The sequence below is a fragment of the Colias philodice genome, chromosome 14 (genome assembly GCF_061535455.1).
Source record: "Colias philodice isolate Cphi_HAF_F1 chromosome 14, ilColPhil1 Martin Lab GWU primary, whole genome shotgun sequence".
Taxonomy (NCBI): Eukaryota; Metazoa; Arthropoda; class Insecta; order Lepidoptera; family Pieridae; genus Colias; species Colias philodice.
The window spans coordinates 4,348,762-4,368,833 of NC_143099.1; the positions used below are offsets into that span (position 1 = coordinate 4,348,762).

A 20,072-nucleotide genomic window follows, 5' to 3' on the forward strand; every position below is an offset into this window, starting at 1 on the left:
GTTTTCTACCTAGGACCTATAATCCTTTTGTAGGAGGCTCTATAAAATTATTTTACATTCAATGCTAACCACTTCTCTCAAGTAAGTGCATAATTAAATAAAAAGCAATTTAATTGTTGTTACTTTTTTATTGAAACAGGAGGATTTGGAACTATCGCACACTAGGTAGAGGTAAAAAATATTATTTTCATTTAATTCGTGGATGGTACACAGTAGTGCTAATAGGATTACATGTTTCGTTTCTTGTTAGCGTTCGAATAGAGATCAAGACTTTATCACAGTGTGGTAGACAAGTAATGACAGCTATGGAGCGAGTAGGATTAAAAATCTTTTGTACTGCGCGACCGTCAACCTGCAACTAAAGAAAAAAATATTGATAAGGAGGAGGAAGGAGATATCTGTGGTATTATGGGAAAAAATATTATTAGAGTTTAGCTATAAATATAAAAGTAGGTAAGAAAAATGAAATTTATCGATTTACGTTAGATATAATATAATAAATACTTTTCTTAATTTAATAAATTTGAATTTGAATTTCCATTTGTTTTTCGTGTGGGACGTTTGCATCACGTAGGAACAATTTAATAGAATACATACCTCATAGCCCTGAACTTCTGAAATATCATGTGGAATATTCCATTTTATAAGAACGGTGTGATCTGAAATCCTTCTGAGGTTATAGAAGTTTGCCTTTAATGTTTCTTGATTATTGTAAGGTCGAGAAATCTATAATTTGAATGAATAGTTAGGTTGGCTTTAAGTCTAATGTGAATTATTATATTTTTCAAATGATTTTTTTTATATATAGATAGGTTAACCTTAACGGAAGTTTTACTTGGGCGATCAATTAATGATGTAGCTTTGGTAGCTTTCAACTCTGATTCAAGCATTGCGCGCGAAACCAATCCATCTAGATACCGCCGAAATGTTTTTTCTTTCTGTAAAGTAACAAACTTGAATTATTATTAATTTATTTAGTTAAAAATATAAGTAAATATTATCTACTATGTGCATTTTGATGGCACTAATCGTTTAGACCGTTCAAATTTTTTAATTAATTAGGTATAAGTTTTCACTAGCTACTTCATTACAATATGCTCTAGGAAATTTTAATAATTCAAAAAAGAAGCGAGTGAAATTTTTGTTTCTACAAGGACTTTAATCATTTGAAATTAAATAGGTTAGAGCTAGCGCGCACGAGCAACTTTGTCTCCGCAACTATTTTGTCTCTCCCATCAATTTGTATGGGGAGTTGCGTCGCTACGTGCGCGCACTTTCATACTAGCCCATAGGTTGGAGAGACAAAATAGTTGCGGAGACAAAAAAGTTGCGGAGACAAAGTTGCTCGTACGCGCTCGCTCTAAGTAAACATTATAGATACCATAGTATTGCTTTGTTTTCTTTTGGGTGTAGCCACATTTTCTTGTGTATCACGCCGAATTTCTCGAGAAATTATACCTAATACTTGTTTTATATCTTCTTCTAAGAGCGGAATTTTACAAATATATTTATTGGGTGTTGTCTTTTCAGTGTTAATAAATAGATTTTTCCTCAAAACATTAATAGGATGTACTGAATCAAGCGATTTAGGATTCTGCAAACGTTAAATAAGAATATTAAACATTATATTAAAAGCGTTATGTAAATAAAATTTAAGTAAAAGGGTTTAGAATTTAGATTAGTAACCTTATTGGTTTTCTTTGGCTGTAGAATTAATTCTAAAGCTAGGTCCCCCCTGTTGGAAGTGTTGTCGTCTGCATTTAAAAAATAGTTATCAGCGCTACTTGTGCAAGCATCCTTATAAAAATCAGCATCTTTAAATATACATGTAACTGTCGTATTCAAACTTATGTCTTGTTGTGTTTCACATTTATCTGTACACGTAGATGTATTCAATAAAGGTAATTTCTTTATCATCACATCAGATGTTGTCTCAGTGAATTTGTTGACGATACGTTTTCGTGTTATGATTTTAGGATTCGATGATAGTCGTTTTAAAATTATTTTTGAATGCTTGTAAAAACCTTGATTCAATTTATGTCTTTTCTTAATACGACTATTGCTATAATTTAATAATCTACTTGGAGTACATTTTCCCGATTTTGACCTGTCGCCAAAATCATCCTCGCAATTATGTACACTATTTTGAAATTGAACACAGTCAACATTTTCAAGTAAATTGTGACTTCCGAATATTGGTTTTAATTTTGTTTCATTTCCTGATGTCGTAGAATTTGATGTAATAGAAGATTCTTTTGAGTTGGCTGGACTTTCTACTAGCATAGGGTATATTTTATTATCACCAACAATATTATCATCGTGGTTTTGCGTGAAATGTTGGTTTGGTTGAATGGAACCCATATCAGTACTGTTAAAAATGGTTTCATGCAATTGTTTTAATTTCTGAGATATGCTTACAAAATTATTATTGGCCATTTCATATGTTTCTAATATTTCATTCAACTTAACTGAGAAGTCTTGCGCATCTTGTAAAGTATTTTTAACTTTGTTATAATCGAATGTAGCAATATCTTTACTGTATAAAGTTTTCATATAGATTGGACACATTCTTTTATTTTTTTCACCATACAAAGAGTTGGAATATTTTATATTTTTACTGTGATCATAATTATTCTTATTCGAATAGTGACGTGTATCTAGTTGCTCAGAAAAATCCAAAAAAGGCCCTGTAGTTTGACGGTCTTCTATTAATAATTGTAAATGAGGTAATTGAGAATTGTTTATATCTTTATTATCTACAGGAATAGACGACGATTTTCCTCGGAATGACAAGATATCATAACTTTTACGATGAGCAACGTAATCCATTCTTTCGTATCGAGAAAAAGATGGAGTCAATAATTCATTTGAATTTCTAGTACTGAAATATATCGATGGATCTTCTACCCTATCAAAAATTGTGAATGATTTTTCGGATTCGTAATTTTTATGTTGAGAAAGCACATGATAAATTGATACATTATGTTTACTTTTAATTCTTTTAGATGAACGGGTAGGTTCTAGATTCATATCTTTAGTCATTGCCTTTAAAAATGGTTTACTAGGCAATTGTGAACCATTTATTACAATTTTACATAAAGATGGCGTTTGCTTTGTATCTTTCTTAATTACATATTGACGTGTGGGTTGATCTTGAAGGCATTGGCCGAGATTGTTTTGCATACAATTTATACATTCACAAGAATCACAATTACAATGATTAGGGGCATAGTTGGCTAAGAAATCCGGTCGAATGCAAGCGTTGTTAATGGTAGTCTTGCTTCTTGAATCGTCAAAATTTCCACAATTGAAACATTCGCAGTTATTACACTTACATTCGCTTTCTTTTATTATTATACTCTTATTTTTTCCTAAATATTTATTGCATTTATTATATTCACAGGTTTCACGTTTACCGAAATTTGTATTTGGAACGGACGAATTTCTATTAGACTTGATACACGATATGCACTTACATTCATCACATTCGCATTCTTTGACCTTCTTATCCCTTAAACAGTCTTGTTGAGTTTTAGCATACATAGCAATGATGTCTGTTTTATTTATTTTTTTACTAGGATCGAACTTTGGCCAAACATTTGTGATGAAAAGTCTCCTTATATCATAGTCATATCCATCTCTTTGTATAGGCTTATTCATGATGCCCTTATGCGTTTCACATCTACAGCTTGCACCATCAGATTGGCACGAGTCGTTCGTACATGTGTCACACGGACAAAACGATTGTGTCACCGTGCCGGTTGATCTCGCCCGCATATTACTAGTGGTGCTGTAATTGTGGGTGCAATTAGAACACTCACATGGTGAACAGTCACACAAATCGCGCCGTACATACTCCTGTACGGGTGCTACGAAAACAGCTTTCGCTGAACGCAAAGGCATTGATCTGCATTCAAGACAACGACAAGGTTCGCAGGTACACGGCTTTGAAAAACTTTCGGAGCATTTTATACATTGGCACGGTTTGCAATTACAATTCATTATTTTTGATGCGCCTTTTGTTATACCGCGACAATCTTTTCTATCACATCGTATACAAGGACAACCGTCATGAGGGGTTTCTTTGATTTCACAAATGTATCGATATAAATCTTTGCACTCATTGCATTCGCACGGTTTGCAGGAACATGTTTCTGTTCCGGGAAAGAATGAAGTGACAGGTATGCACTCACAAACTTTACAGCTGCATGCTTTGTAAATTTCTTTCAATCTACTGAATATATCTTGTTTGACATTGCCTATTCTCGACACAATATCGTCACGCTTTTTGTCGATAGAAAAGGATTGCTTAAAATCTTTTATTGGAACATTCATAATTTGTGCACTTAATTGCGCCGTCGTTTTACTAATATCTTTGCAAGGATATCTTAAAAAAGTATTTTCAAGCCTCGTAATCGACGTTTCTCGACATTCGTCGACTGAGTCTACAGTATAGTTTTTATCAGCGAGTATAGCTTTGTAATTATATTTGGATTCTATAATCTTATCAAATTGCCCGTCTTTAGTTTTTACCGTTTTGTGGTAACTTGTTTTTTCACAAAAATCCACGTTTCTCGGTAGGCTGCTATAGGTTTTGTAACTTTCGTAACTTTTTTGTGTCTTCAAAATAGGTTTACTTTCGGGTTTATCTTTAGAGTAAACCATACACATATTAGATGGTTTGCAATCATTGCAGGCGCAAGCGCTTTTTGCTAGATCGCGTTGGATAGTGAAGCAACGGAGAGAATCGCATTCAGGACATGAACAGTTAGAGATTTCAGCCTCAAGAGTATTTTCTACAAGTTGGTTTTTACTTTCCGGATGATTTGGCGGATGTTCGACGTTATCGAACAAATCCTTATTAGTTCTATTTTCTCTTATCATTATCTTTGTGTATTGAAACTTTCGGAAGGAACGCAGGCCTTGTGATACAAACTTGTTGTTCGAATTACCTGCAATTAATATTATGTTATAGTTACTTTCTTTCCTATTAACCAGATTTTATTAATATGATTTAATAAAAATCGGAATCGGTAGACCTTCCAGATTAAATACATATGACTGAAGTCACCTTAATTCCACCATTTCTGATTTAGATTATTTACGACTCTTTATGTAGGTATCTAAGTTACTCACATAAGAAAATCTTACACTGTATTCATATTTCTCTGCTTATTTTTTGCATTTTTATGATGCACTGTTATTAATATTTCTTCTTTACATGTTTTACATTTTTAATTTGGATAGTAAGATACAAATATGACAATTTCTAAATGTCAGATATGGCAGAATTTTGAGATTTATAAAAAGAATAAACACTGAACTATTTCGACCAAAATTATAGACGATCTTTTTTAAGGTATCTACATATTTGTTGCTTCTTGGTTGGTTGCGATATTAAATCAAAATTAATTATTTAAGAAAATATCCTACGGGTTATAAGTAAGTATATAGTATATAGTATATAGTAGCTACAAAATTTCTACTCTCTATTTAGAACTATCTTATGATACCTACCTATTTATTCTATTCAATTTATCACCAGTATAAAAGAATCTTCTAATGACTGTAAAGTTGGTTACTTCTAGATTTTCAATAACTACCTACGTCAACATTACATAATTTTAGTACGCATAGGTATATAAAGGCATTATCACAATAATAATAAAATAAAACAAGGGCTTATTAAATATTCATTTAATCCATCAATGAAATATCATTCGTTAAATAAAATACATAAACCAGTACTACAGTAATCGATTTGTGAGATTTTTAGTACAAATAATCGACTTCAAACTAATTTTATTATTTACACAAAAAACGAAACACAATTGGCACGGAAGAAACTCGTTTAATTCGAATTAGAAGGGTACATGTTTGTTCGATATGCTCGTCGTAATAATATTGTATATTAAGGTTATAATGTGTACCTAAGTGTTATATAATACAAAGTATATACAGGTCGCTTAAGTCTAGACTAAAGAAGGCACCAGAGTGAGGTCGGTGGAGGTGAATCTGAAACAACAAAATAATAACAATCATTATCTTAATATATACAGGGTGTACCAAAAAGTAGTGATGAACGGAAGCTGAGAGGTAGAGGACCTAGAGGGCTATCCGAATCACCCCCATGTATGTTATGCGATTTTTCGTATTTTCGGAGTTATGACGTTTTTTTTCAATTTTTCACCTATCGCCGAGTACGGTGATATTTTCACTCATGCTGACGTCAATGATTGCGGAAGATGTTTGATTTTTTTTGTGTGCTAAGCTGAAAGATAGGCCAATTCAGTATGGTATCATTTACTATCGTTAGATCTTTGAATGGAATAAAAAAAAGAATTAAATGGCAAGAAAGATAAAATTACCTAGTATGTTCACCACTTCAAGGGCCCGTAAAAAAATAAAATCACATAATAAAAGTTTTCCGTTTGACTTTTAAAAACTTGCTCTATCTATCAGATAGCTACCCTGAAAATTTCGTTTTATTATTCAGAAGGCTTCAATCGAAAAATTTTAATCTAAATGTGGTAAGTGCAAAAATTGAATTAACATGATGATCATTAAAACCAATGAATAGGTGTTTATTTACCAAAATTTTTTAAAATAAACCCGCTGTTGCTCAATGCAAGTGCGACATCACCGTAGAAAGTTGTCTTTTAAATGTCTGAATGCCCTTTTATCATTTTTAATGGTTTCTTCTGCTACTATGAATTTCCGGGTTATTTCGTCCAAATTGTGGCATTCTCTCAAGTAGCCGAGGTCTTTTTAGTATTCCCATTGAAACAAATCAATGGGGTTTAGGTCGAGGGACCGTAGAGGCCAGGCTTTAAGGCAGGCGTCACCGGCGCATGCGCAGGCTGCAACGACCAATCCATCTTTCAGGGTATCTTTGCCCTTTAGCCTGGCCTGCACGGTCTCCGGACATAAACCCTATTGATTTTTTTCCGTGGGGATACTACAAACACGAGAGACTGCCACAATTTGGACGAAATAACCCGGAAATTCATAGTAGCAGAAGAAACCATTAAAAATGATAAAAGGGCATTCAGACATTTAAAAGACAACTTTTTACGGTGATGTCGCACTTGCATTGAGCAACAGCGGGGTTATTTTAAAAATTTCTGGTAAATAAACACCTATTCATTGGTTTTAATGATCATCATGTTAATTCAATTTTTGCACTTACCACATTTAGATTAAAATTTTTCGATTGAAGCCTTCTGAATAATAAAATGAAATTTTCAGGGTAGCTATCTGATAGATAGAGCAAGTTTTTAAAAGTCAAACGGAAAACTTTTATTATGTGATTTTATTTTTTTACGGGCCCTTGAAGTGGTGAACATACTGGGTAATTTTATCTTTCTTGCCATTTAATTCTTTTTTTTATTCCATTCAAAGATCTAACGATAGTAAATGTTACCATACTGAATTGGCCTATCTTTCAGCTTAGCACACAAAAAAAATCAAACATCTTCCGCAATCATTGACGTCAGCATGAGTGAAAATATCATCGTACTCGGCGATAGGTGAAAAATTGAAAAAAAACGTCATAACTCCGAAAATACGAAAAATTGCATAACATACATGGGGGTGATTCGGATAGCCCTCTAGGTCCTCTACCCCTCAGCTTCCGTTCATCACTACTTTTTGGTACACCCTGTATAAATCTCGTGTCACAATGTTTGTCCTCAATGGACTCCTAAACCACTTAACCGATTATAATAAAAATTCGCACACCATGTGCAGTTCGATCCAACTTGAGAGATAGGATAGTTTAAACATGTAGGTACCACGGGCGAAGCTGGGGCGGACCGCTAGTATTATTATACTTATTCATAATCCGTGTATGAACAAAATCATTAAGAAATGCGATACCAAATTCAGTTCAATAGATAAATATAGTTTTATCTAGTTATTCATGAAGAGACTAGAGAAAATATCTAGTCTTGAATTAAAATAAAAACAAAAAATTTATTAAAATCAAGATAATTAAAAAATTCAATATGCAATGGGCCAAATTATAATTTTATTTTCGATATAAAAAAATACTTACATATAAATATACGTGACACTAAACGTCCGTACTCCAAACTATCGCATTTGTACCTAGCGCACAAGATGGACAATTCTAGAACAATACAAAAAGATGTTTTTATTTAAAAAATACAAATAATTAAAATTAAAGAAGATTTTTTAATAGGTCAGTGTTAAGTAATGATGTAAGTATCAAAAAAAGTAATCTAGCATACCTAATATTAAAAAAAATACTTACAACTATACTTTCTATCGCATTTGCTAGCTGTTCTTCCATAATCTTAACATCGCCATGCTCTAAAACTTCCTGAAACGTAAAACAGATTTTGTTTAAATAAGCTCTCTTGAAGATTATAAATTATTATTTAAAAGAGAATAAACTTGTTCGTGTGGTTGCCTATCAAAAATCCTTGCAAATAAATTAACAACATCACATAATCCCAATGCAACTCTTGTTGAGTAGAGTACACAATATACTGTGACCATGGAGAAGACCGCACGCTTCTAATCTATACTAATATTATAAAGCTGAAGAGTTTGTTTGTTTGTTTGTTTAAACGCGCTAATCTCGGGAACTACTGGTCCGATTTGAAAAATTCTTTCGGTGTTAGATAGCCCATTTATCGAGGAAGGTTATAGGCTATATATCATCACGCTACGACCAACAGGGGTGGAGCCATGGGGGTGAAACCGCGCGGAGCAGCCAGTCCTATAATAACAGCACAGTAAACACACAGTATACACACACACACACACACACACAGTACATACACAAACAACACAGTACACACACTTACCAACATTTGACCGCGACGGTCGCGTGCAATGCGGCAGTCCTTGGCACTTCAGCGCCGTACAGAGAGTACATCATCAAGGATACCTTATGGCGTATCGACACATGTCGCCGGGTTTCAGACCGCCTTGCCGCTGAATGCAGGCCGCCGGTTTTACCGGTGGCAAATTCACTTAATTTCGAAGCCGCAAGCAAACTGCCGCCGGATGGATGCGCCATTACGTTACTAATCCTACAGCTAACTACTTACTACACGCACCTCTTGACAGTAGCAGCAGCGTGTGGAGCAGCTCACACTCACGAGTCACGTCCCCGCTCTGATTCCTTGGCGCAAGTACCCGCACCATACATAAAGTACATGATGGAAGACACCGCGCCTTGCTACCCCTTTTACCAAGAGCTACACGCTACACGCACCTCTTGACACTGTTTGACAGCAGCAGCAGCGTGTGGAGCCGCAGCACACAGTCTCGCGGCCGCACACGCACAGCTCACACTGGCGAGTCTCGCGGCCCCGCGCACAACCCCCGCGTTCCCGCGCCACCGCTCCGAGTCCTTAGCGCATGTACCGGCGCCGTACACGGAGTACGTCATTGAGGATACCGCGCGCTGCCATTCCTTTAACGTGGTCGGTGTAAATCATAGGATTTATAAACTGCACTTTAACGAATGAATATGATAAGTGAATAATTCAAAATTCAGTATCCGACTCATTAGCAAAATGCCGTTCATATTTGATTGCAATACGAAAGTAACGTATGTATAATTTGACGCGATTTTGATGTGCACCTATCTATTGAAGGATTTCCCTATAAGTAGCAGTAGTATAGCTTTGCCATTTATCAAAGTACACATTGCTATTTGTATAAAAAAATGTTGTTTATTACATAGGTAGTAAATAGTAATCGAGTTTATTCAATTGACTTCGTTAAATATTTTTTCTTACATAAAAGTGCATAACTATTAAACATTGTGAATGTGAATTTGGCGATATTGTGCACAAGGAAAAACGGAACGGATATATGTTGAAATATCCGATCCCGAAATATTATCAAAACAAATAAATTAACAACAAAATGATAAAAATGGTAATATTATAACAATTGAGATATCGATGTTAATCATTATCCCAAGACCACATTAATGACATTATTAGTTTTAGATTGGCTATCGCATTAAGTTTTAGTCACAAATATAAAGCGACTCACCTCTGTGTCAGTCTTAGCGTCAGCGTCTCCGATAGACCTTATGAGTTCTTTCGAGATCGCCATCAGAAGGTAATTAGTAATCTTTGCCTTCGATTCTTCAGTTATTTCATCGTTAAGCGGGACAATCTCCTTACACAGTTTAGCCAAGTCGTCATCGACTGTATTGTGTATTCTATCGAACAAGTCTTCTATTAACTGGCTGACTAATTGGCTTCTCATGGACGGACAGGAGCATCTCGCCTCTGAGGTGATATAGCTCATACTGTGATGCATTCTTCCGAAATCGCTCTTTGGTACGGCGTTGTATATCGAATAGCCTTCATCAACATATTCAGTTCTGTCCGGTTTGAGATCAACTCTAGACGCGTGGTACGTCTGTCGCATGTTCTCACTTCTCATCTCCTCCAACTCTTCAGTCTTTATCGACAACTCGTGACTTATCGTCTTTAATTTCTCGTCACATTTCCGCTTGCATTGGTTCAAGGCTTTCTGCGTTAACGCTAGCTGCTTTTCCAGAGATTCCACCTGAGAAAACATATCTCCTTAGATGGTGACTTGTTCCCATGCAATATACACGTCACTGAACATGCACTTGTCTTCGTGATACGAGCGGAACGGATGCAAGCAAACATGCAGTAAGCGAAAATATGTACAAAAGAAAACTAATTAACCCGCAGATGTTTTGATTTATAATCATTGAGATGATCAAAGTATTAACTCAACCAATGTTGTTATCGTTTTCTTGTAGAATCAACTTTAACGGGCGGAACAAGCATATGCATACATAAATATTTACACATAAGAACAAAATAATATACTCTAATTGCACCAACTACACACACAATAACTAACTAGGTACAGCTCTAACACACAACTAACTACAACACATTTGTATATAAATTTATTTTTCTTATAGTAAGTTATCCTTTAACCCAAAGCCCCGAATAAGCTTTATTAGAAGCATTGCCCCCAATTAGTAAAAAAATTAAAATACCTCCTCCTTAAGTTCGCTATTAGTTACTTCCAACTCTTGGTTATTCTTGCAGGCTCTAGTAAGCTCTTTTCTGATACATTCGAGGTCTCCAATAAACGCCATTTCAGTCTTTTTGGAAACTTCGCGATGATTTTTCAAATCTTCATCCAGTTGTTTGTTCATTTTACGGAGGTGGTCTATTTCTTTCTGTTAAAAATTGAAAAAAAATTAATGCGATATTGGTTTACTACGATCTGTACTATGATCCTAATATTATAATAGTTCTGATAATAATATCTAAATAGCATAAATATTTTTTTTGTTTTTAAATTCGTTTATTTTTACAACTTGTAGATTTTATTGGTCATTTATATATATGACCCCTAAAACAAACTGAGGTTCAAAAATCTTAATTCTCACATCAAAAATACCATCAACACTTACTTTAAACTTAGTCTCGACGTTTTTAAAGGCAGCTTCCGCCTTCTTAGTTTCCGCATCGGCCTTCCCAAACAGAGCGGTTAATTGACTATTCTGTGCTTTTAAAGCTTTAGCGTCTCTTTCTGCTTTCTCTAATGCTATTCTCATTCCAGATTCAGATTCTTCTACTTCACGTAGTTTCTTCTTTAACGGCTCGAAACATTTTTTGTATTGGTCGCGTTCGGTTTCTAGTTTCTTTACCTGAAATTAATGTGGAAATTTTTTGATTTTGATTCAAGTTTACATGTACATATATAACTTAAAATGTTTATTATTTTCAAGATTATACAATCTTTATTTATGTATCTATATATGGCTAGATTATCTTAATTATATATATCTATATATGGCTACATTTATCCTGTTTTTTTTTTTGAGTGCATCCGATAGCAAATATTATTCCCAAGACTATGGACTACATTATAAGTACTGTCCCGAATTCTCCGAGATCTGTCCCTATCAAGTAATATGGATATTAAGCTTAAATTTTTACATTCTCTGAAGATAATTTATAAGCAGAAAAAAAGACGGATTGCACTCCGGGAGTGCCGGCAGAAGTGAAAACTTGATTATTAACGTTGAGCATGTTTGATATTTTGGAATGGTATCCGTCTTACGCTTTTTCGATCAGGTCACGTGTCCTGACGCGAGTTTAACCATTACAGAAAAAGTGCTCAACGCCGCTAAAGAAGTTTTCACTTCAATAAATTATTTTCTTATCTTTATGTCTTACCTTTCCTTTAAGCAGATTCTCTGTAGCCTGCGATTCCTCAATCTTCTTTTTATAACCACCTTCCATTTCTGCCCACATGTCATCTGCTTGAGACAGCATCTCTAAATACGCGGTTTCTCGTCTTTCTAATTCTGACACTCGGTTCTTTAGTTCTTGTTCACTTAGCAATAGTGCTCTTATCTTGCCGCTCGCGAATCCGTCCGCTGGAAGCTGTAATAAACAATATTTCATAAGAAAAATAATCTATACTAATATTATAAAGCTGAAGAGTTTGTTTGTTTGTTTGAACGCGCTAATCTCGGGAACTACTGGTCCGATTTGAAAAATTCTTTCGGTGTTAGATAGCTCATTTATCGAGGAAGGCTATAGGCTATATATCATCACGCTACGACCAACAGGAGAGGAGCCACGGGGGTGAAACCGCGCGGAGCAGCTAGTTATAAATACTTATTCAGTATTACAATGAGATGAAGACAAGTTGATATTGTTTGTCAAGGTTTACATTATGCCTAAATGTAAATCATGTTTGTTGTCACAGAATTCTTCAAGTAAAAATTGATTGGCGAATTACTATTTCTATTTTGTACTTGTATATTTATATATTTACTAGCTTTCCGCCCGCGGCTTCGCCCGCGTTTTCAGAGAAAACCCCGCATAGTTCCCTTTCCCGTGGGATTTCCGGGATAAAACCTATCCTATCTCTCAAGATGGATCGAACTGCACATGGTGTGCGAATTTTATTATAATCGGTTAAGTGGTTTAGGAGTCCATTGAGGACAAACATTGTGACACGAGATTTATATATTATATTAAGATTATAATTACTCTAATTTTAATATTCATCTAATTCTCCTACCTTTTCGTCTTCTTTTTCTTGCCGTAATTTGACTTCCAATTCTTCAACCTTTTCTTCAATTCTATCTTTTTTGATATCAGCGCCATTAACAGCGGCCGCGATTTGTCTCCTCGCCGTGTCCAGTTCTTGTTCAAGCTTCTTTACTTTAGCTTCAAGGTTTTTACTTACTTCATTCATCTTTTGTTCGATTTGTTTCTTCTCTGAGAGCAATCTGTAAAATTAATTTTAAATCAGCATTTTATTGTTTGAAAGTATGTAATTGTATATGATTTGCATCCCGTAGTTATAGCTAAATATAGTAATTATTTTACTTAGTAATTTTACGTTGTATGTTTATATTATGTAGATTTTTAATTATAAATTGCTGCTGTGTTATCGCGCAAATGAATAAATTCAATTTGGCTGCCCAATTTATTACATAAAAATTGGTGAAACTATTTTTTTCTTATTAGCATCTAAACATACAGTAGGTATAATCATCCCATGCTGTGATAGCTAATCAATTATTGTATATTAAATATTTTATATTTGATACATTCTCTACCACTTTTGATAGAAAAAGAAATTAATTTTCTGCAAAGCAATACTAACTAAGTTAACTCGATCGACCTATTTTCATATATTTGAAGGTTATCTTACGTTGTGATCTGTTTCTCCAGTACTTTAACACCGCCTCCCGTAGCCACTTGCATATTGTTCCACGCAGAAACTGCGGTACAATTCCTCTCTTCAACACGTCGCATCTGTTTGATTGTGGCTATCGTCTTCTTTGTGTCTTGGTCGAATGGACCCATGCGACTTATTAACGCTCTCTGGAATTGAGTTTTATTTATATGTTGTTAGGGATGAAAATTGTTTGGGGGGTTTGTTAGGAATAACAAAAATAGCAATAAATTTTGAATTTGATTTTTTTTACTTTTTGATTGTAATTTCCTCCTCCTTTATTTTGAAGACGGTTAGAAAGGAAGTCATCATTGAAAATTAAAACGCAAAATTAAGGTTTCTATTTTCAAGTCTTGGAACAAACATCATTAACATGGCTTAGCATTAGCATAATCATTTATTGCATAATTAATTGGCATGATAGGAAGATCCAATTAGAATAAAGTTAATTAAGTTATACAATTAATTAGGTAATAAATTATTATCAATACCTGACTTCCAACATCGACTACGGCGCCAAATACACGTATGACATTCCATGCTATCAACGCAGGCACCGCTCGCTCCAAACTGCTAAGCCTTGATAGAAGTTCGTTCTGAAATTATTTCATACACAAAATAATTAATACGGAAAAATATCAAGACAAGATCTAATATTTGATCCGATCGCGCTAGAAGATGGATAATAGCTTTCAACATATGTAGGTGCCATTTTTCTGCCATAAGTATTTGGGTACAATGACGAAACTTTAAAGAAACATGAAATCCTAGAGAATGATCTATAGCTAGATAATATATGAAATATTTTAAAATCAGTTAACTACTAAAATTTACTAAAATGTTTGTCTTTGCTTTTCAAGACTCTAATTTCCAGAAAAATATATAATTCGGCAAATCCTTTGTACCAAAAAAGTTTACTACTAGGCTGTTTTTATGTACCAGAAAGAAACACAACCTTCATTTAAACACCAATTTTAATACAATATTATTACATCTAGATATTTAAATAACTGTAAGCTGTATCTCATTGTAGTAGTAATTGTAAACATTTTGTTGGGTTGCGATCTGCTCCCGAATTGATATGTCGCCTATGGGTCCGGCAAGATCGTGACCTGTTGTGTGTATTTAATTTAAATAAATAAATCTAGCATCTAAAACCTCACCTCTCTAGACTTCAGCGCACACTCTCTATCAGCAAGCTCCTGCAACAAGCGCTCCGCTTGCGCGCGGGAAAACTCGCGCTGTTCCGTCATATCTCTCAGTTGCACTGAACACAACTCGTAGTCCATTTCCAGCCTGGTGCCAAATTATAATTTAAAATTATCGTGGACAACAACAAAAGTCTGGAAGAAATCGCTCTAAAGCGATAAGATCGCCATTTGTACTTAGTTTAAGCTATCTTTAAGTGTTTATATTTCTTTTTTTATTCTCTTTAAGTACAATAAAGGAATGATAAATAAATAAATTGATAAAATTATTAGCGAAATTCAAAAATATGAACAAAATCATTATTTGATTTACTTCTGAAATAAACTTATGACACGATACTTTAGACTTCTTGAGACCATTTTGAGAAGATTGGAAGATCATGATATAATCAGGAGTCCAAAATATCCAAGGAGCCGGCATGAATAATTACAAGTAAACAAACCGTATCTAGATATGAAATAAAATGACGTTTTTTACACCTTTTAAGAAAAAAATCGTCAAAACGTTCCTCTTCCGCATTAATAGTACTAGTGTGGGCGGCATCGCATTGTAAGCAGGTAATTAACTGAGTTTACCTATCTTAAGATATGTAAGCAAAAATAAAGAAAATACTAATAATGTTTCAATAACTAATAATGTTGTTTAAGAAATAATGTTTAAATAATATTGTAGAAATAAGTCAAGAAATAAATAAAAACTAAACGTAAATAATGTTCAATATCATCATTACCAAGGCTAAGTTCAAGAGAAATAGGAAATTGGACACGGTCGAATGGGAGACTTACTTATGTAAAACAGTGTCAAAGGAAACTTCTAGATAAGTTGTATGATGAAAAATACTTATACTTAGATCAATATAAAAAAAGACTCTCAATGAAGTACTTTAAAAAAAATGTACTTACTGTTGCCAATGTAGTCGAGTGTCATTTTCGATTTCTTCTAATTCACAACATTCCTCTTCAAGCCTTTCGTATTTGTCCTGAAGTTCAGTTAATTGCGTTTCCAATTCCTATAAAAAGCCATCAAAATTAATTTCTCCTGGAGTTTTTTTTTTATGTTACAGTTTTACAAATCAATTGTTAAATACTCACTTGTATCCTATTCTCAAGTAAGAACTCCTTTTGCAGACGTTGCGCTAATTTAGACTCCTTAACATCCTGTGCCGCTTCGTATATCGATATCTTGCCTTCCAAGAACTTGAGTCTCCTCTCGTAATACTGTTTGTGTTTCTTCCCTAACTTCACACACTTACATTCTAAACAATCAACTTCATCTTTCGAGCTAAGCGTTTTATTCCTACTCTGTTTCTCTAACTTCTCCCTTATACTATTCAGTCGTTGTATTTCAGTGTTCAATTCACCGCTGCATTCAAAGCTATCGTTAAGGTCGGTCTGAGTCTCTTTGCACTCAGTTTCGACGCCCTCAAATATACCGCTCTCTTGCAATATGTTATTTGGTTTTCTTTCCTCGCAAAGACTCTCGAGTGATTCGGATTTGTATCCTTTCTGCTGGTACGGTGTGACAGTCGCGATTGCTTTGTGAGTTTTGTGCGATAGTATGTCGTTTTCCGTTCGTAATCTCAAATCACATATTCTTTTCGGTTTTGCCTGCAATTAATTTAAATATGAATAAATCTAAACATTTTGGGAAATATATATTTTTATTACATGTTGTTTCTTTATTTATGACAAGGTCATCAAGTGATTTATTGATCTACAATATTGACAATTTCAAATATTTTATTTTAAATCACAGAAAAGGTTTGACTCTATCAATATAAAGAGCTTACCTGAAAGCATTCGTCTTCGCTAACAGAACTGCTTAGCGCTTGATAATTGTATAACATCATCAAAACTTGTTCCAAGCAGCTCCTGTCATCCACTGAGGCAGCATTCAATATCATCTGCTCTAGATGTTCCTTCACTGGATTGCTCTTCAACGAATCACTGGTTTCTGAATTCCTGTCCAAAATATCTGCCATGACTTGCGCTTTAGCGAAGTCTTCTTTGAATTCATCGTGCGGCGTATTGAGCTGCCTTCGGGGATTGCAAGGACTGCTTGGCGTGTGTGGGGACTTGTAGCCGGAGTCCATTCGCTTTAGTTCCGGTGATGCCGAGTCCTTAATTCGGGAGCCTGGGGACACGCAGCCCGAATCCGAGTCTGTTAGGTTGTCCCTAGCACCCTGCAGATATATTTAAAATAAAATTTTAATAATTACAACTTTAAAATATTATCTCCGTGGCATTTCATTTAATATAAAATAAGAATATTTCTCGAGGTGCGTAAATAATATGCTAAGTGATGTATTAAAGTCGACAACAACAGCTTGACTGTGACCTGATTTGATAATAATTGGATTTAGAGATCAAGATGTTTTATGTTACTACTATCGCATAATTTTATGTAATAGAATTATTTTATGTTCTCATATAAATCGTGTCATTAGTTTAATTTGAATTTATTTAAATGGTTCCAACTCCTTATCTTAATAAATAGGCATACATAAATAATGAGATTTATTTGTTTAAACTTTGGCAACATGGTTTGCGTAGGCTATAAACTCTTACTACTTATGGACAGTCCCACTACCTACTGTCGTTCCCATTTTAGTAATACAAAGCAGTGATATGAAGTAATGTGTTATGCTAATTTAACAAACTGACAAATGTTTCACAAAGCTTGTTCTTATGGACAATACACGTATGATAGAGATCAGTTGTTACCGTATTTGTGGCATACATAATCAAGAGCTTAACCACAATTGATCTTACGCCGTGAAATCGTTTGAAATTTTGATATAGCGAACTAATTAACTTGGCGGATCTAACTGGTGGTTACTTATTGTGGTTTACTTTCAATGATTGTGAAGAAATTTAGAAGATTAATATTGTAACAGATAAATTCGTAGCAAGCGTACCAGAAAAAGTAGGTTACGTATTGTATTTTATGAAGCATTTTCAAGAGAAGAATTTGAACAGGAACTAAAGAAATACCAATATCGTGACCACTAAAGATAATCATTGTAATTTACTTTTTGATTTCAAAACAGCACCATTATAAACAAACCGATCCACCAACGCGAAATGTATTGCGTACTCGTTAAACAAATACATACAGGCAGTTAATACGGGCGATAAATCAAAATTAAATAGAGCTAAACTAGACATGGTTACATAAACGATATAGGTCAATACGATTCACTGATGCTTTGCTAGTTAGAGAAGAACAGATTGCCTCATATGGTTTCACATTTGATACGCATTGCGCTTCCAACCGGTACAAATAGAATTTAATTGCTTTACTAGCGGAAATAGGAAACGGTAGCAAACCGAACTGGTCGAACTGACGTCAGGAGATTAGAAACCTAGCAAGATTCTGTTCTGACTTTTTTTTATTAATAGGCCTTTAAAAGACCGTTCACCAAATTGACAATCTCGTAATCTTGTTAGTCTGGACGTCGTTATTTTAACAATCAGTCTAAAGACATAAAAATATGATTTAAATTATGTCACAACAGTTCTTACGCGTTTACAATCAATTCCGACATGGCAGGAAGCTGTTAAATATTATGCCTATTTCCGGCTCAGTCTCAAGAGAAAATATTATTTAAACTAGTGAAGTTGTGAGCATACTGAACTATTAAAATGCAATTATACAATTAAACAGTGTTTACTATAAGCTCTATCATCAAGTTTAGATTCTGGCTTGTAACTAAATTTTAATCAAATTAATACTAAATATGACGAGAGCAAATATTTATTCATACAAAATTCATTATAATTAAACTATAAAGATTCCTGCATAAACTAATTTAGTAATTTGTATAACTTGTTTTTATGGCTCTACATATCTTTTATCTTTATTTGTATTATCTAGAAAATTTAAACATGTATTTTCGTAAGAGACATTAGACATTTTACTTTATATTTATAAATATCGCGTATAATATCAAGGCGCAGGAGATTTATTATCACAATCGGATAAAGAATAATGTGCTAACGAGATAAACTACAGCCTTGAAGCAAATATCCTTTCCTTTTCATTGGAATCTTACATTCCAGGCGTTATTTAGCCTCCATTCTCGTAAAAAAATTGCGTTAGTCACTTGTTTGTTTAACACATTATTGTCTAGGTTATGTTGCATGCATTGCTACCTCCGAATTATAACAAGATATAACAAAAAGAAGGAAAGTTGATTTTCTTTATGAAAAGTTGATGAAAAACAAGGCATGTATGTAAATATGGCATAAATTTGAATGTTGATATCATCCTCATTTTACTTTTAACTGGTTGCGTATCGTAACTGAGTTTTCTTTCGAGTTAATTGTAAATTATGCATAACAGATAATATAAGCTCTGTAACTACCAGCTGCCAGTATTGATAATTACCCATACTAACGGTAGGCATTGTTCATTATTCTACATTCACATAATATTGTCTAATCATGTATTATTAGCATTTGCGTAATGGCAAGTAATAGTTAAAACTTGGACTTTGAAGTTACGATAAAAACAAACTAGTAGGTATATTTGGGTGGGTATGGAAATATCAACACAAAAAAATGTGACTTATTAAAACATTCATATTACTAAATTATCTACATCATAGTTGCGAATCGATTAATTATGATACATACCTAATGGGTATATACCCATATAAAAATAATATAAAATATCTGTTTATCTTATATCATGAAAAACGTTGTATCTTTGTATTTTTTTGCAAACATTGCATGCATTTCACAAAATAAGTCGCGAAAAGAACTGTGAGGCTCGATAGATTTGCAAGTCAATACAATAGCACTAAGGTTCCGTATAAGGCTATGAATTTGTAACAGGAAACAGATGACGAATAACTTTATTCGTTATACACTGATAATAAAATCACAGTTAGGTATATTAAAAGATAACTTTTAATAAGATGATGTTTATAATACTCTAATATTAACATAATAATAGTTGAGTACTAATTGCTACTGATTTTATGTATTTAGAATACGCATAAAACATATTCGATGTTGAACGATCATTATATTTTAATTACATATTTAATCGATGAACATTAGGACCATGCATTTAGGCCATATTATTGCGTTGCTTCATAGCATGTTATTATTTTA

At 33.9% G+C, this 20,072-nt stretch overlaps 3 protein-coding genes across 6 annotated transcripts in view; 1 reads left to right on the top strand and 2 right to left on the bottom strand.

The window, feature by feature from the left end:
- The window catches only part of Dok (docking protein homolog), a 246,996-nt gene extending 245,693 nt beyond the window's left edge, over positions 1-1,303 (top strand). Inside the window, exon 3 of the transcript XR_016316583.1 lies at positions 1,181-1,303. The gene's annotated coding sequence lies outside the window, so the exon portion shown is untranslated. The remainder of the gene's footprint in view (positions 1-1,180) is intronic.
- LOC149482769 (uncharacterized) lies at positions 47-5,219 on the bottom strand. The gene is made up of 5 exons (XM_089703250.1): positions 1,687-5,219; positions 1,382-1,594; positions 819-938; positions 598-726; positions 47-358 (listed from the first exon to the last, which is right to left on the bottom strand). Exons 1-5 carry the CDS (start codon positions 4,882-4,884, stop codon positions 188-190), a joined length of 3,831 nt encoding a protein of 1,276 aa, XP_089559376.1. The 5' UTR covers positions 4,885-5,219; the 3' UTR covers positions 47-187.
- A 463-nt stretch (positions 5,220-5,682) lies between these two features.
- LOC149482770 (uncharacterized) overlaps positions 5,683-20,072 on the bottom strand; it is a 100,424-nt gene continuing 86,034 nt past the window's right edge. For 3 of the 4 annotated variants that reach the window (XM_089703246.1, XM_089703245.1, XM_089703249.1), the window contains 15 exons: positions 16,742-17,134; positions 16,044-16,559; positions 15,855-15,961; positions 14,907-15,039; positions 14,235-14,339; positions 13,720-13,892; positions 13,081-13,291; positions 12,225-12,434; positions 11,456-11,692; positions 11,033-11,218; positions 10,039-10,563; positions 9,248-9,448; positions 8,276-8,344; positions 8,057-8,131; positions 5,683-6,015 (listed from right to left, as the gene is read on the bottom strand). In XM_089703246.1, coding sequence (XP_089559372.1) covers positions 8,075-8,131; positions 8,276-8,344; positions 9,248-9,448; positions 10,039-10,563; positions 11,033-11,218; positions 11,456-11,692; positions 12,225-12,434; positions 13,081-13,291; positions 13,720-13,892; positions 14,235-14,339; positions 14,907-15,039; positions 15,855-15,961; positions 16,044-16,559; positions 16,742-17,134 — 3,123 coding nt within the window. In that variant the 3' untranslated portion in view covers positions 5,683-6,015; positions 8,057-8,074. The remainder of the gene's footprint in view (positions 6,016-8,056; positions 8,132-8,275; positions 8,345-9,247; positions 9,449-10,038; positions 10,564-11,032; positions 11,219-11,455; positions 11,693-12,224; positions 12,435-13,080; positions 13,292-13,719; positions 13,893-14,234; positions 14,340-14,906; positions 15,040-15,854; positions 15,962-16,043; positions 16,560-16,741; positions 17,135-20,072) is intronic. The other variant, XM_089703248.1, reaches the window with a different exon arrangement.

Excerpts from the sequence above, each read along its gene's own strand:
- LOC149482769 (XM_089703250.1), bottom strand. The coding sequence starts at position 4,884 with ATGATAAGAGAAAATAGAACTAATAAGGATTTGTTCGATAACGTCGAA. Across the intron at positions 727-818 it reads CAAGTAAAACTTCCGTTAAG|ATTTCTCGACCTTACAATAA; the intron begins GTTAACCTATCT and ends TTCAAATTATAG. Across the intron at positions 359-597 it reads CAGAAGTTCAGGGCTATGAG|TTGCAGGTTGACGGTCGCGC; the intron begins GTATGTATTCTA and ends TTTTTTCTTTAG.